Source organism: Caretta caretta, chromosome 1 (assembly GCF_965140235.1).
Source record: "Caretta caretta isolate rCarCar2 chromosome 1, rCarCar1.hap1, whole genome shotgun sequence".
Lineage (NCBI taxonomy): Eukaryota > Metazoa > Chordata > Testudines > Cheloniidae > Caretta > Caretta caretta.
The window spans coordinates 316,048,419-316,064,872 of record NC_134206.1 but is presented as its reverse complement, the minus strand read 5'-3'; the positions used below and the strand labels follow the sequence as shown (position 1 = coordinate 316,064,872).

At 43.9% G+C, this 16,454-nt stretch overlaps 1 protein-coding gene across 6 annotated transcripts in view; it reads left to right on the top strand.

The window, feature by feature from the left end:
- The first annotated feature begins 6,576 nt into the window (after positions 1–6,576).
- The window catches only part of PANX2 (pannexin 2), a 28,130-nt gene continuing 18,252 nt past the window's right edge, over positions 6,577–16,454 (top strand). Inside the window, exons 1-3 of one of the 6 annotated variants that reach the window (XM_075124470.1) lie at positions 8,033–8,155; positions 13,564–13,635; positions 15,671–15,741. In XM_075124470.1, the coding sequence (XP_074980571.1) occupies positions 15,729–15,741 (13 nt within the window). In that variant the 5' untranslated portion in view covers positions 8,033–8,155; positions 13,564–13,635; positions 15,671–15,728. Of the gene's footprint in view, positions 6,736–6,794; positions 7,338–7,833; positions 8,156–13,563; positions 13,676–15,670; positions 15,742–16,454 lie in introns of those variants that run through there. The other 5 variants (XM_075124468.1, XM_048836856.2, XM_075124467.1 and 2 more) reach the window with 5 other exon arrangements.

Genomic DNA, 16,454 nt, shown 5'->3' with positions numbered 1-16,454 from the left:
GGAGGATTCCCGCTCCATGCCCAGACACATTAACAGACTTTTCCAGTAGCTGTACTGGCCGCGAATGCATCCCAATTCTTCAGGGCAAATCAAACATTAAACACTATTGCTTTTAAACCTGCCTTGGGAGGGTATTGGCTCCAGGGTGATGAAAAGGTCCTGGCTTCCGGGAAGAACGGATTCACCACTTGCCTGCTGCACATTCTCCTCCTCCTCCTCATCCACAATATCCTCCTCCCTGTTGCATGAGACTCCCCCCTTGCAGGTGTCCATGGACAGTGGTGGGGTAGTCGTAGGGTTCCGCCCTAGAATGCCATGCAGCTGATCATAAAAGCGGCATGTATGAGGGTCTGACACAGAGCAACCATTTGCCTCCTTTGCCTTTTGGTAGGTTTGCCTGAGCTCCTTAACTTTCATGTGGCGCTGCTGTGTGTCCCTGTTGTAGCCTCTCCACCATGCCCTGTGCGATTTTGGTATATATATTAGCACTTCTTCTTTTTGATCGGAGTTTGGCCTGCACAGATTCTTCTCCCCATACACCAATCAGATCCAGTGTCTCCCTTTCGGTCCATGCTGGAGCTCGTTTGCGATTCTGAGGGGATTGCATGGTCACCTGCGCTGCTGAGCTCACCATGCTAACCAAACAGGAAACGAATTTCAAAATTTCCCTGGGTTTTTACTGTGTACCTGGCTAGTGCATCAGAGTGTCCAGAGCAGTCACATTGGAGCATTCTGGGATAGCTCCTGGAGGCCAATACCGTTGAAATGGGTCTGCACTCCCCCAAATTCGACCCAGAACGGTCAATTTTAGCACTACTCCCCTCACTGGGGAGGAGTACAGAAGTCTATTTTCAGAGCCCTGGAGGTTGACAGAATGGGGTTGGTTGTGTAGGCGCAGTCATTTTAAAATTGACCTAACGCGGCTAAATTCAACCTAGCCCCATAGTGTAGACCAAGGCATAGGCACAGGGGTACAAATTCTGGAAACTGGAGAGCTCCCAGGCTGAATTTGCTACTCTGACCGTTCCCTAACCCGAGCACTTGCTTTTTAATTTCAGAAGTGTAAATTCAAAATATGCAAACAATATCTGACTAATTTTAATAGTTCTTATTAAAACAAGATATAAATACAAAAATATAAACATCTATTTTAATACAAAAATTTAAATGGTGCTTTTCTTTATTCCCTTGTACATTATTTCAATTGTATAATTTAAAAATGACAATCTTAGCAAATAACAATTAGACTGAGTTATTCACTCACATGTGCATTAATATAAACATCACAATTCTATGAACTTCATGCAGATGTACTCTCTCCTTATTGTTTAAGATCTCTTGATTGTTTCTGTCCAGAAGGCAGGACACAGCCACCCACCTCCTGCAGGAGTCACACATTACCACAGAAAAGTTATACATTTTAAATTGACACAGAATGGATTATTCAGAAATGTTTGAATTAGCTTGTACATTATTATAAAATTCCCATTTTTGAACTTTTTCTAGTTAATTCATACGATCTTCACTTTCTACATACATGAGATCCATAATCAGACTATCAGCACCATGCGAAATTTTTATTAGCATGGAATTATTACCACACGCATGATGATCTAGGCTGTTCCACAGTGTCCATGTTTATATGCTACTCTCTGGGTACTAGACCATGACACCTGTTCTTGTGCTAGGGACAGCCATTTTGTGTTTCCTTATTTACCCTACCATATGCTGTACATATACCCCAATTTTTTGTTTCTCACCAACATCCCATCTTCATTGTCATTTTGGCAATCAAAGTAGTTGCAATATCTGCAGTATTTCTCCAAGCTGATTGCAAAATCAATGATTTAACTAAATGATTCTGTAGTGAGGAAGACTATGAAAAGAGAAATCTGATGTCTTCTTGAGTAATGTCCCATAGGTGTTCCACTTCATCAGGTGTGGATGTGCCCCATGCACCTTTGATCGGAGATTTTCGTGAGCAATGTCTATTCAGCCCATGTATGCTCCCTACACACCCTCGTGCCCAAGCTATATAGAGCTGCACAGATGAACTGCCCTTGGTTCTCTCTCAACCTCCTTGGCCTGAGACATAGCCGTAGTGTGCCCACTTCCAGTATGTCTTGTCTTACTGTCTTTTCTTTTTATCTTAATAGTAGCTTAGTGTTTAATTTTAGTAAGAGGAGTGCCTTTTTTCCTCTCTTCTCCCATCAGGGAGACTTGCCTTCTCGGAAGAGTATGCTCAGCTACTCAGGCTTCAAATGTCCCAGTTAGAGACCACCGTTCCAAGTGCATCCACTGCCTTGGAGAATCACACATCTCACAGAAGAGTAACTTCTGTTTAACCCTGAAATCTAGAGCCAGGAAGAATCAGGAGATCAAACTGAGACTTATGATGGAATGCTCCCTTCAGCCCAGGTCAGAGCCACGTCAGGAGAACTCTCCCTCCTCCCTCCCCGCCCCCACCCCAGTATATTGGTCTCTGAGCAGATCTAATGCCCCTAAGATCTCGGTCCATCACTACCCCAAGAAGGGAAAGACGTCAGAGATCTCCAAAGGCCCCAGGAAAATGGGCTGTGACTTGCCGCAGAATGCGTCTGCTTCAAAGAGATCTCTTTCTTCTACTAAGTCAGCAGTCTCAGAATTGTTGATTTTCTAGATCCAGTAACATGGAGGCTGCAGGCTCCTCTGATTAGGAGGAGCCTGCAGGGCCCAAAACCCAGGGCCCAAAACTGCCAGGGCCCAAAACCCAAGAAGCTCCAAGAGCAAACACAGCTCCAAGCGAGTCTCAGTACCAACCGGACATAACAGAGATGACAAGGAAAAACATTCCTCAGACAAAATACATCTCTTCCACTGGTACTACCATTGATACCATACAAATCTAAGCATCGAACTCCAGCACCTCCATCAGAGCACTCTTAAACCCTCGGTACCTGAGTTTCATAGAGACCATCAGCGGCAGCTATCCCTTGATAGGAAGATGATATCTGCCAGGAGAAAATCATTGATGAGACTTAAGATGACTGAGGAGTCCAATTCATGCTTTACAGGTATTTCCATGGTTGCTTGGAAAGAGCACAGCTGCTGGCTGGGATGCTGTACCCTTTCCTTCCCCCTCTGCCATTTCTCAGCCTCTTAAGCAAGGCGATTTTCTTCAAAACAGGCTGAGACTTGATGTATGATGTGATGCCATTACAGTCTCTTGCTAGCCAGCTCTTCCCAATTTGTGGAGTCAATGCCTCCCTTCTAAAGATATACTTTCATGGTGTCCTTGTAGCATTGCCTCTGTCCCCCATGGATCTCTTACCATGATTAAGTGGAAAAAAAGAGGACTTGCTTCAGAAGATGAATCTCAGCCATCTGCACACAATGACCAGTCCAGGGAGGTTGATATTTCATAATCTTTGCCTCAACACTGGTGATGTTAGCTGCAGAGAGAATGCTGGCATTGGTGTGATGGTCTTCCCATCTGATATGGATAATCTTCCTAAGACAGTGCTGTTGGTACCACTCCAGATGCTTAAGATGGCTTTGGTACGTCACCCATGTCTCGCACCCATAAAGAAGAGTGGGGATGAGTACTGCATTGTTGACCCGGACCTTAGTTTCCATCTGCAGATCTCTGTCAATGAAGACACGATGGAGCAACTTTCTGAAGGATATACTGGCACAACAGATCCTATGTTCAATCTCCAGATCAAGATTGGCTGTCTGGTAGAGGTGTCTACCAGGCTAAGTGAAATGCTCAATGTTTTCCAGGGGTTCACCACCGATGACAATTTGAGGGAGAATGGGGCCAGGCTCGTGGAGCACCTTAGACTTCCCAATGTTGAGGGAAAGTCCCAGTTTATGATCGGCACCTGAGAAGAGATCTAGGGTAGACTGCAAGTCAGCCTCAGTGTGTGTTTAAGGATAGCACAGTTATCAGCATACTGAAGGCCATTAATAACTAGTGAGCTGTAGCTCATGAAAGCTTATGCTCAAATAAATGTGTTAGTTTCTAAGGTACCACAAGTACTCCTTTTTCTTTCTGGAGGCTAATTAGTGCATCAGGAGAAGCTGATTAAGGGTAATGAACTCAATTGGCCCATCAGTCCAGGGCTGATGAAAGGCACAGGAAGGAAGTGTAAAGGGGAGAATGCTGATCTTGCTGAGAAGGCTTAAACCCTTGCAAACACTGTAAATAGGTGGGAGCATGGGGGACTGTGGTTATATTGGTGAAGGGGCCTGGAAATGAAGCTTTACTCAGAAGCACACTTGGAGGACTCTGGGTAGTTTCTGCTGGTAAGAAGATGGGGTGGAGCAGGGCCCTCGTGACCATTATCAAATTCTACTGTGAGTTCCTTTATTAAAACATATGATTTTCAAGCTTACAGTTAAAGAAGCCTGCACATAAGTTTATGCAGGATTGGGGAATTTCTTAAAGATAAAATTTGTTTTGTAATAAAAGAAAAATCTTACATATTACTGGAAGACCAAACCACTATTGCATGTAATAGACATGACCTAATATTTCAGATATGTAGAGGTAACTCAGTGGTTGCAGTACCACTATGCAAACTAAAGCCTCTATCCAGAAAAAAAAAATTAAACTAGTGCTTAACTTTGTGATACAGATATTCCTATTAATAGCAATGTCATGTAAGTCTAGGTAGTCAAAAACATATATCTATGTTTAGTAAAAACTTCAGTAGAAATTTTGGTTTGGGGAGATATTTCAAATTAGGTAGTATGGGGCCCTTCATGAATTTCAGGAGTAAGTTCAACACACAAGTGGTGACATGGAAAAGCATTAAGTTGGTGGAGAAAAGCGAAATAACAGTTTGAGAAAGGTAGCTCTCCTAGGTGGATCAAAGAGAATGAGGAAAAAGTCTTATGACAACCCAGAAAAAACGGATAGCATTGAAGTTATACAGTAGAACCTCAGAGATACAAACACTAGAGTTACGAATTGACCAATCACCACCCACCTCATTTGGAACTGGAAGTACCGGATACAATCAGGCCGCAGCAGAGACAAAAAGAAAGCAGGTACAGTACAGTACTGTGTTAAACATAAACTACTAAAAAATAAATGCAGCATTTTTCTTCTGCATAGTAAAATTTCAAAGCTTTATTAAGTCAGTGTTCAGTTGTAAACTTTTGAAAGAAAAGCCAGAATGTTTTGTTGAGAGTTAAGAACAACCTGCATTCCTGAGGTTCTGCTGTATAATGACAAAGAATAAACTTGTGCTGTACAAAAGAAAATAAATATAAAATTGTAAACTAAAATCACAATAAGAACATGGGAAATTTTACATCAGAAAACACTTGGAGAGGTGACTGCTTAACTACTAGCATTATTATTTTCTGTGATTATTTGCTATTAACCCCATAAATTAAGTAACATAACAACATCCATCTGTACAATGTTAACCAAGATATATGATAGTGTGCTAAGGACAATAAGTAAAAAATACTGCTTTTTAAATAAATGCATTTTAGGAGTGAACCTATGTTTTGAGCAGAGTGACAAGGAACAGTCAGGCAATCAGAACAGCAACCATGACACTTGTGAACAGATATGACAGACATATTACACCTATGTAAACTAACGGAATTCTTTTAAATGCCAAAAAATGAATGATTTTTTTGTGTGTGTTCAGTATTGCTAACTCCCCAAACCTTCAAAAAAAGAGTCTAGTTCCCAAAAATCATGAGATTTGTTTTAAAAAAATTTTTTTTTTTAAATGTTGGGCTCTTTTAAATCTACCTTCTGGCTGTTGAGCACTTATAGGGTGCACTTGCTTCACATTTCAAGCTTTTCTCTAAAAGCATGAGGACTAGAAACTTAATATTTTAAATGAAGGCTGTGCTCTCCTGTAATATGATTCCTGGAGCTAGGGTTGTTAAAAAGTGCAAGAGCTGGAGAGCCTAAATATTGTACTGAGCCAAGTCTCCTTTGGCGGGTCATTGCATCGTTTCAGATAATGAGCTGCTTTCTGTAGGCACAGAGCTACCCTCTGCCTTCCCCTCTGGGAAGGGGAGGCTGAGATCAGCCAACCAGGAACTCAACCTCTGTGCTGCCCTTGCCCTATTCTGGCCATCAATGTAATCTGCTCACCCCATGGTTGGTAACTTTTCTCCCCTCGACCCCCTCCTTATCCCCCAGCTTCTGCCACTCCTCCTGCAGTCCATCGCCTCCTTTCTCAGCCTCATCTCCTGCACTGTCCCCAGGGCCCCATTAACCTTTTGTGGGCCTGGCGCCAAACTTATTTGTGGGCCCCCAGGGGAGCAATGGAGCTGAGACTGGCCAGGCTTCTGCACCAGTCCCAGGCGCCTCAGCTCAGGGGAGACAGGTGGGGCCCCCCAGGTGGTGGGAAGCAGAGACTGCCTGGAGCCGGAATTGCACTGGGGTCTGGCCGGGGGCAGAGACGAGCAGGGGAGGGGGCTGAGGAGGCAGCAAGCGCGCAGGCCAAGAGGAGCAAGTGGTGGGTGGGGGAATCCAGCGGGGTATGGGGCCGCAGTGCAAGCGGAGCAGGCCAGGGCCCCGTCTGAGCATGTGCCCGGCTCCATGGAGCCCCTGTAAACCGGGGACTGACGTCCCTGAGTCTGCCCATCTGGCTCCCTCCCTCCATGTCTCTGACCCTCCTCTGGGCATGCTTTGTCCCCCCGCACAAGCGCTGCCCGCGCCGCCGCTGTGATTCCCGCCCGCTGTCTGAGGAAGGCGGTTCTGAGGACAAGGATGCCCAGGTAGGGCGCCCCCCCCCCCCCCCCGCCACCACTTCAGGCGAGGCTACTGAGCATGCTCGGCAACAGCCCAGTACCAAATCCGGCTGCTCGCCCCCCAGAGCCGTGCTGCGGCGCCACAGCCCCAGCGCGAGGCAGCGCGAGCGCTGCAGCCCCTCCGTGCGCTGTGCTCGCCCGGTACCAGCCAGCGCCGCTCCAGCTGCCCCGCCACTGCAAGTGCCCCCGCCGCCCCTGCTTCCAGCTAGGCGGGCTCCAGATGTTCGGTCTAACAGCGGAACGGACCTCTTGCGTTCAGCCCATTCGCCTTTGGGCGGCAGCCTCCTTCCCGCCGCTGCAAGCCCCTTCTTGAATCGCTCTGCGCGTCGCTGCCGCTCGGTGCAGATGGAGATTTCCGTGCAAGCGCCTTTCAGCAGCGGCAATAACAAGCACCGATAGATTACCCCCCATTCCCCCCAGTTTGGGGGTGATTGTATGACTGTGGGAGGTGCGGTTCCTCCTCCTGGCACGGGGAGAGGGGGTAAGTTGTTTTCGCCTCTGCAGTTATTTACAACGTCACCGTTTGGGTCACACCATCCGCTTGGAGCTGAAGAGACCAAAGTTACAAGGTAAATGCCCTCCTCCCTGCGTCTGCACCACTTTACCTGGGGCAGCCTGGCTCTGGCCGGCTTCTATTGTGTGGCTGTTTATTGCAGAGCTCGTTGCATTGTTCTTGTCACTGAATGCCTTTGATTGCCCACCTCTCACGGCCTTTTCTTGCAGGGCTCTTCCCTGAATGTTACTGCACTGCCTTGCACTGTGTTGCTCTTTGATTTCCCACCGTGCGGCTCTGGTTGCGCCATTGCCCCGATCCTATAGCTCTGTTGCATCGCCCTGGTTGCCCGGCTTTGCCGGGGTCCCGGTGCGTGCTCTCCCGTGCAGAGCCGCGGAGCATGCCCGGGATAGCTTCCGGGCGGCAGACCCGCAGTCTCAATAGGAGCAGCATCTCCTGCGAGCTAGAGATGGTGCCACTGCTGCAAGCCCGCCCGCCGCCCCACCTGCGCGGGTCCCTGGCTGCGGCTCCCATCCGCGTGGGCTCTTTTCATTGTCGGTGTCACCCTGTAGGCTGGGAGCGCCCGCGCCGCCGGAGAGTCACGCAGGGGCGAAGCTCAGCCACCCCCCGGCGAGCCTGGCGTGGCGTGAAGCCGCCCGCAGCCGCTTATGCAACACATCATCGATAACCACCCGGACATGGCTACTGCTCTGCTGGCGGGCGAGAAGCTGAAGGAGCTGATCCTGCCCGGGCAGCAGGACGACAAGGCCGGCTCGCTGGCGGCGCTGCTGCTGCAGCTCAAGCTCGAGCTGCCCTTCGACCGCGTGGTCACCATCGGCACCGTCCTCATCCCCATTCTGCTCGTCACCCTGGTCTTCACCAAGAACTTCGCCGGTAAGGGCAGCAGGGCGCCCACCCCCACCATGATCCCGCTCCGCACGTCAGCCCACCCGGGGAGGGGGGCGAGCTAGAGCGCGGGTGGGCGAACCCGGGAGGGAGAGGGAAGGGGCAGCAGATGGCGAGATCATTGTGCAGCTTTCTCTGTGGATAGCGGGCCTACAGATCGGTAGCGCTCTGCGGACAGATAAAGCTCTACAGGGGAACAAATAGGTTGCCTACACTCCAGGGTTATCCTGGAAATTAAAGATTAATCTTTAATTAAAGGTTATGTCAGGTGGTGAAACCTCCAGGAATACCTCCAACCAAACTTGGCAACCCCCAAGGGAGAAAGATGCAGGGCCCAGTTCCACTCTTCTTATTCCCGCAGCCTCCTTTAAACCAATAGGACTGCAAGCCCTAGCCTGTGTTTGCAGAGCAGTTTCCACAATATGCATCCGATGAAGTGAGCTGTAGCTCAGGAAAGCTTATGCTCAAATAAATTGGTTAGTCTCTAAGGTGCCACAAGTCCTCCTTTTCTTTCACGGCTGCTACTCTGAAACCATTCTTCTGATCAGTTACTCCTCTGCTCTCAGGGGAACTTGCTGGAGTTGAAGGGAGTTTACTCTATGCTATGATGCCGCAGGTGGACCCAAGCGTAAACATGAGCTGGGGCAGCCACTTTAGTGTGTTTTGTGTATTTGTTAAACAGAAGCTATGCTGATCTACCAAAAATGACTTTTAAACATATCTTTATTATGCAAATTTACTAGTGGATTGGGTGCATGTTTAACTGCACTGTTAGGTGAACAGTAGTAATTTTGGTTTCAGAGGAACAGCCGTGTTAGTCTGTATTCGCAAAAAGAAAAGGAGTACTTGTGGCACCTTAGAGACTAACCAATTTATTTGAGCATGAGCTTTCGTGAGCTACAGCTCACTTCATCAGATGTATACTACATCCATATTGTGGTAGGCCCTATTGTGATTATGAAAATAACTACTATTTGCCCACTAGGTTGTTACTGTCTATTGTGAAAACCTGTATTCAGATGCTTGTAAACATTTTATTTTCAACTACATTGCTCGTAGCATCCCCTTCAGAGCCTTTATGGTCTATGAAATCAATCCTTCACACTGAACTTTGAAAACTGGGAACTCATAAGTTGTTATGGGTCTTTTGAAGTCATTAGTCTCTCAAGTAAATGTATCTTAGGTTGTGAAATATGGACTTGATGAATGGAGCTTTTAAGCCTTTTTTTGTATTAATCTGACCACTGCACAAGTGATCTAAGGCTGCATGCTCAAATCAATATTAAATTTGTATTTCAAAAATGTGGGAACTGATTGTGCAGTCTGCAGCTAGTAGCATTAGTAGGTAGTGTTGACTTCAAGTTTTGTCAGATAAGCATGACAAAATCAGGCCTGTATTGTGCATGCATTGGGGCTTACTTTTACAACTCTATATTCTATTTGGTTCCATTATTAAATATTCATAAACCATATGAAGGCTTTACTATTTGACAAATTATTTTTTTTAAAAGAAAGACATTTTTGATGTTACAAATGAAAGCAATTTTAAACCAGTTACTTTAAAAAATATATATTTATAGCCCAAGATTTTTATACATGAATAGTGATATTTAGTGCCTTAGTTTTTGGATGCCCAACCTGAGACACCTTGAAGGGGCCTCATTTTCAGAATGTGCTGAGTGCTAATCCTGTGAAAATTAGCCCCCTTTAAGGTCACTCATATTGAGAAAGCAAAATCGCTAGTGATTTTTGAAAATCATCACCACAGAATGTAAGGGTTTAGACTTTTCTCTTCCTCTGCTTGGTGTGGAGGCAAGCAAAATAGGGCAGAACCCCAACCAGCCCTGTAGAAGGGGGAACCCTATTTGTAGCATGCTCCTCCTGTACTGCGAGTGCCCTTCTGTGTGACATCTGGAGGCTTTGTGGGTCTTTAGAGATAACTTTCTGAGGGAGAGGGAGGGGAAGGAGTTTGATAATTTCCCTCTGGATAATGTGGATTTCCCAGTAGAATCTATCCATGACTTAACTGGTGAAAGGAGTAGGAACTTACCTCCGTGTCTACAGTCCTTTCAGAGAAAGAATTCCAAAGGGAACCATGTGATTAAGGGAGGGGAGGCTCAGAGATTGTCAGACTGGATGTCACTATGCAAGGATAAACAAACAAGTGCATGTGGATCTAGCGGATCTGCTGATTTTACTGACATAAATCCTTCATTTTCCCTTTTGGCTTAAACTGCACTCCCTGCGGGGGAAAATCTGCCTTTAACTCAGCAGTTTGAGGAACATATTTTATCCTTGGAAAGATTTATATGTGCAAGGGGCAGTCTGTATCCTTAAGAGTCAAACAACTTTTTCAGATAGACCAAAAACAAAATCATTTGAGTCTAGACACAGAGTCTATATGATAAGTTCACCTTGGGATCACAAAGCTGTAGCTTATGCTAAATGCAGTTTTTGCAGTGTTGATGTAGCCATGTCGATGCCAGGATATGAATGAGGTAATCTTTTATTGCACCAACTTCCTTTGGTGGGCGGTACGGCTTTCAAGCTACGCAGGGCTCTGTTTAGCTTGAAAGCCTGTACCTTCTACCAGAAGAAGTTGGTCCAAAGAAAGATAAAAGCATAGACAGAACAAACCTCACCTTTCAGGACAAAGGACACCATTATACTGTACTGGAAAAATGGGCCACATTTTGCTCTCCAGTGATGTCACTGGGTTGCTCAGATGCTCCAAAACTCAGAAAAACAAAACATAAAAAGGGGGGTGGGAAATAAAAGACACTCTGGATGAAAAAAAAAATAGAGTGGATAATAAAACTATAATGTAAGCTCAGCATGGACTTGGTGTAACAAAATTGTCTTCTTTTTGGGAGCTAACAACTCAGGATCAGAGCTTCTAATTACTAAGGACTCAGTCCTGCTCCCATTGAAATCAGTAGCAAAACTTCCATTCATTTTAATAGGAGCAGGAGTAGACCCTAGTTTTTTTAATTACCAAAGCTCTATTTACTGAGACTTCTTAGTGAAATTACACTTGTTCAGAGAGATTGTACATTGTATTTACTAATGACGTTAGTCCTGCTACACTGCGTTCACTAATTATGTTAGTCCTGCTGAATACATGCCTTATTGCTAAGTGATATTTATTAGCACATACCCCGCTTTTTGATGCTCGTATTATGGTTTACCTATGTACTGTCACTATCGTTTTCAAAGTCTAGCTATGCTCTTTGCTTTGGATTCTGCTGCATACCTTCTGGCAAATTAGATAGTAGATACAGAAAATGCAAACTCTGCTGGCAAAAAAGGGGTGTTTTTTTATTGTATCTTTATCGCAAATACCATGGCAGCTTCCCAAATGCTGCTTTGTGCCCTTGAATGCAGAAGTTATTGTGTCAGAATAAACAATAAGAATTGATACTACTTATGAATTCTAATTCCCGGAAATAGTAATATCCATGAAAAGCCATTTAAAGCCAGTGTAATCTTCCTAAATAAAAAGAAACCTATGGGCAGATCTCTCCAGGCTCATGCAACCAGTACTTGTAAAACACTTTAGTGCTGTGTATGTAAATACGGGTGTTATACAAGTATGGTGAGCTCAGAACAATGGTTTCTTGCAACATATCTTGCTTAGTGTAGGAAGGGTCTGTATGACTAATATGTGGAGTGCAGTTGAGCCCCTCATATCCCTTCTCTACCCCAATACTTACGCGTGCAGGACCAAGCAGGGAGTCAACAGTGTCTGTGCAGTCCAGTGGAGCATGTGGAATGCATGTGGAGTGCAGTTGAGCCCCTCATATCCCCCTCATAGCCCCTCATATCCCTTCTCTACCCCAATACTTAGGCGTGCAGGACCAAGCAGGGAGTCAACAGTGTCTGTGCAGTCCAGTGGAGCATGTGGAATAGCATCCACTTGATTGGACAGCTTGCTTGTGCTGTACAAGTGACTTGCAAAAGGGAATGCCCCAAGAGAAAACTTGAGTTTCCCAGCATTAGCCCATGCCTCGTTGGCCTAGAAAGTGAATACAGAAAAGCACAATTATACTTTAGATAACCAGACAAACAAAAAATGTCATGACAGAGACAATTATTTAAAAGGCAATAATCCATCTCCAGTCTTAAAGGTTATTATCTCTGTAGCATGATTTAATGTGTACTGTACTTTCCTGATGGGTAAAGTAAAGAGAAAGTTAGTTTATGATGTTACTACTGTGTATATTTCATAAACCAAATGTTTAAGTTAACATAACTTTCTCTTTGTTTATCTAGGCAGTTTATTCCACACAGATTGCCCTGGTACCCGAGTGCTTTTATCTTTACATCACCACTGAGAAATTAAGAATATGATTTACTGTTTTAATAATTATATTGGCACATAAAGAAGGATTTAGTAGTTCACCAGGCACTGAACTAAGTCTTATGTTAATTCCATGATAAGACCACAGTTTAGGTGAGCTTCATATTTTATGTGTTGCTTTAAATATGGAAGAACCTTCCTTCCATCAGAGGTACCTTTGCTGTCACTCTTTATGAACTTTTATTCCTGACTTTGTGTCAAAGACAGACTGTCATCTCAGTTCATGTTTGCCAGATGTAAGAAACTGGAATGTAAACAAAATCTATTGAGAGCTAAAATAATTTCCTCCCCAAACTTCACTGCTAGATGGGAATGCATTTTGGGTGAAATTCACCTCTGTGCAGAGGGACACCATGAGGCTTCTCTACACTGTAAGCCCAATATGATTTTGAGAGTGAAATCCTGACCACATTGAAGTCAATGGTAGTTTTGCTCTTGACTTTGCTGGGGCCAGGATTTCACTCTGAGGTCATAAGTTAAGGCTTACATGGTGCATACCATAGTCCTTGTGCTGACCTTCTGCAAAGAGGTCAAATTCACCCTTTGCTTATGCTCTTCAGGACATCTTTCAGGAGACACCTGTGGACACTTGCTCACATATAGTCCCTTTTACAGTGTTGTTACTGAACTTGCCAGTTTTTTAATGTTTTTGAAATAAAATAGCATGATTCCTAGAAAGCAAGCTCTCCAGAGGGTGAGTCAACAGCTGTGCATAGCATGTTTATAGTTGGCACACAGTAACCGCAGTGGGGGTACAAAGGCCTCCAAGAAAGATACTTGGCTATTACGCTACCAAAAAAATCTGGGCACTTGAGAGAGAGAGTCCAAAGGACTGGCATGAGCCCTCTCCTCATCTCTGACCCTCACACTCCAGCCCTAGAAAAATTGCATCTCACACAGAGCCTGATTCTGCTGCCATTGGAAATCAATGGGCATTTTGCCTTTAATGGGAGCAGAATTGGCCTATAATTCTTTGACTGAATGGGTTCAGATTTGAATTTAAGTTGAACCCAAGATTTGTTTTCTAAAATTTCAGGGCTTAGAGCCTTGTTTACAAGGATTCATACAACAGCCAAGTCTTGAGGAGTCGGCTCCTGTGGTGTTGGAGGTAATACACAGAGGATAACAAGTCCACATGCACACAGCTGGTAGGCCCAGAGGAATTTACTTGTTTTTATTCTGTGTTTTCCTTCAGGAATTACTGTCTGAAACTTAAGGACAACAAAAGGATGATTTTTTTTAATTGAAGATGAAAGCTACCATCTGTGCATGTTTGGACTCTTTCCTTTATTGTCAAAGCTATTTGTATTTCTGTTAAAATACTGTTAAAATACCCTATTCATGTTAATAAGAGAGTTTAATACACGGGTTTCCAGCGCACAGTCAACTTCATATACATCTCCTTGCATGGTACATGTTCGTACATGACCCTTCGAAGGGTCAGAAGCCCTTCTGTTTTTCCTTAACATTTCATACCCACAGGCCTGATTCTTTGCTGTCTGGCACCTTGTTATATGTTCATGGCATACACACAGAGAAGTTAGATAAAAACATAAATACCCTTGCTGCAGGGTGGGAATGTAACACTACTTTTATTTCCTAAAATTCAGGAATAACACACAAGAATCCAAAAATAGAAAGCAGGTTGTCCCCCAAAACAGGTGTGTGAATGGAGGGAACGTACCCCCACTTTGTACAGATGGAAATGACTATACAAGGTGCCAAACAGCCTAGAAACAGGCTGTGAGACTATAATTTTATGGTGTCACTTGTGCAATTTATACACTCTTTATTGATGGCCTTCCATATGTGAAATGTCAGAGCCCACTGGATTAGTATGTTCATATTACTAGGGGGTATTCAATTTTTCTTTTTAAAGTGACAATTTCAATGTTTTCTTATTGAACCAGAATTTTATTGCTCCTACCTTTGCATCCTTCTTGGAAGAATATGTAAAGAAATAATAAGCCACCACGAAATTCCATTTAATGACACATTAGTACTGTAACCACAGGACAGACATGCAGTTCTAATCCAGAATCAAACCCAAATCCACTCTACCCCAAAGTTCAGCAGTTGTTTTGCATTTGATGTTTCTGTTTCTCCCATTCTAGAGACAGGTCAGAGCTGTGAAGTTTGGATCTCGATCTAAAGGGTCCCAAATGTTTGGATGCGCTACAGGCACATTACCGTATATAGGTCCCTTTTACAATGTCTAGAATTGAAGTGTTGGAAGCTTGAATTATACATACAACATTAAATCTGACTCTGAAGTGCATCATTTTGTGTCCAACGCTGTTTTAACTCTCCCTTCAGTTCCACCTGTCTTTAGCCATGAAACCCATGGACCTGGACCTCACCCACAAATAGGTCATCCGAGGTAGAAATGTACATGCCCAGAGGACAGTCTGTGCAGAATGCTTTTCTTCATTGGCAGGTGCTGAAGTTGTTTGTTCTGTGGGTAGCTGCAATATGATTGTCAGGACAGTGATTCTGCAGTTAGAGTAGAGGCTACTTATGGTGTTGTTGCCTCATCCTCCCAGACACCAAGTTCTTCAGCCTACCTTAGATTAGGAGGAATTTGGTCCTTGCTCTTAGCTGCTTAGTTTGTGTGTATTGTTTTATTTTCCTAAGTGGTTTCAATATTATAAAGAAAAGTTCTCCATTGAACAGGTCAGGCCCGGTGCTGGGCTGCTTACTCAGACAAAGCTCTCATTGATGTCCATGGGAGATTTTCTGAGTAAGGAGCTGAAACGCAGGCTCCAAAGGAAATGAATGAATTGTTGCGTTCCATTTTAAATGTCGAGGTGTTGAAATGTTTGATTTCTGATCTATCAAAAGCTTTAGGGTTAATGATGGAGTCCAAGAATTGCCAAATCACATTAATTTTCTTATAATGTACGCTATCCAGTGCTTTCCAGTCGCAGTCAATGATAATTTTCATATCACAGTCAACTATCACATGTTCCTTTTTCCCCTCAAAAGCTGCTAAATACTTCTAATAAAGCAGAACATTGGCAGCCAGTTGATTTACGTTTTGGTCAAAAAGCCAAGCTCTGGTGTTGGCCTTTTGATTAAATTTATAAATTAATGCCTTCAATACCAAACATTGCTCACAAATACTGTATTTCTATATCTCTTAGCAGTTACCTAGCTCAGCCCTCTACCACCCTTCTGCTAGAAAATTCTCATGAGGAAGTAATGGAAGGAGACAGTAAGTTAAATGACTGATGAGTCAGTTCAAGTTTTATGTTTTAATTCCTGATATGTAATCATTTCTGCATAAATGATGTTTATTTCACTGTGTAGTACAGTTTCTACATGAGTTCAATGTGTCTTGATGCATTTCATTATCTACAGTACATTTTAAATTGTGTTTGTTGAGGATTTATTTAATACACAATAAGGTTCTCTTTTTTGGTATCTCTGATCAACTTTTCTTACTAATATTCTTGTTTCAAGATGTGGGCAGGGTTTGTTACACATACTCAAGTCATCTGACATATGCATATAGTGGCTTTTAATTTTAAGTGTTTATTTTCAAAATTTTCTCTGGTTGCACCTAGAGCAGCATATAGCAGTAAAGTGCAAAAGACTTTTTTATTACTACTGCTAAGAGTACAGGGCCAGATTCTGTCTTGGTTACATGAAAGCATAACTAAGGGCAGAAATTTGTGCATAGGTGCAAAGGACTTGCACAAGTGTTTTGGCCCCACTTCTACTTATAACAGACTCATAGGCCCTGATTCAGCAAATAGGATGAAAGGAGTAGCAATGGGCTTAAGCACATGCTTACATGTTTTGTAGAATCAGGGCCTTACACAGGGTATAAATGGTACATAGAGTCTTTTGCAGGCTCTCTGCACTGGGGGGAATTTCACCTAAAGGTTAAAGATAGTTCATAGATAAATAGGGACCTACCAAATT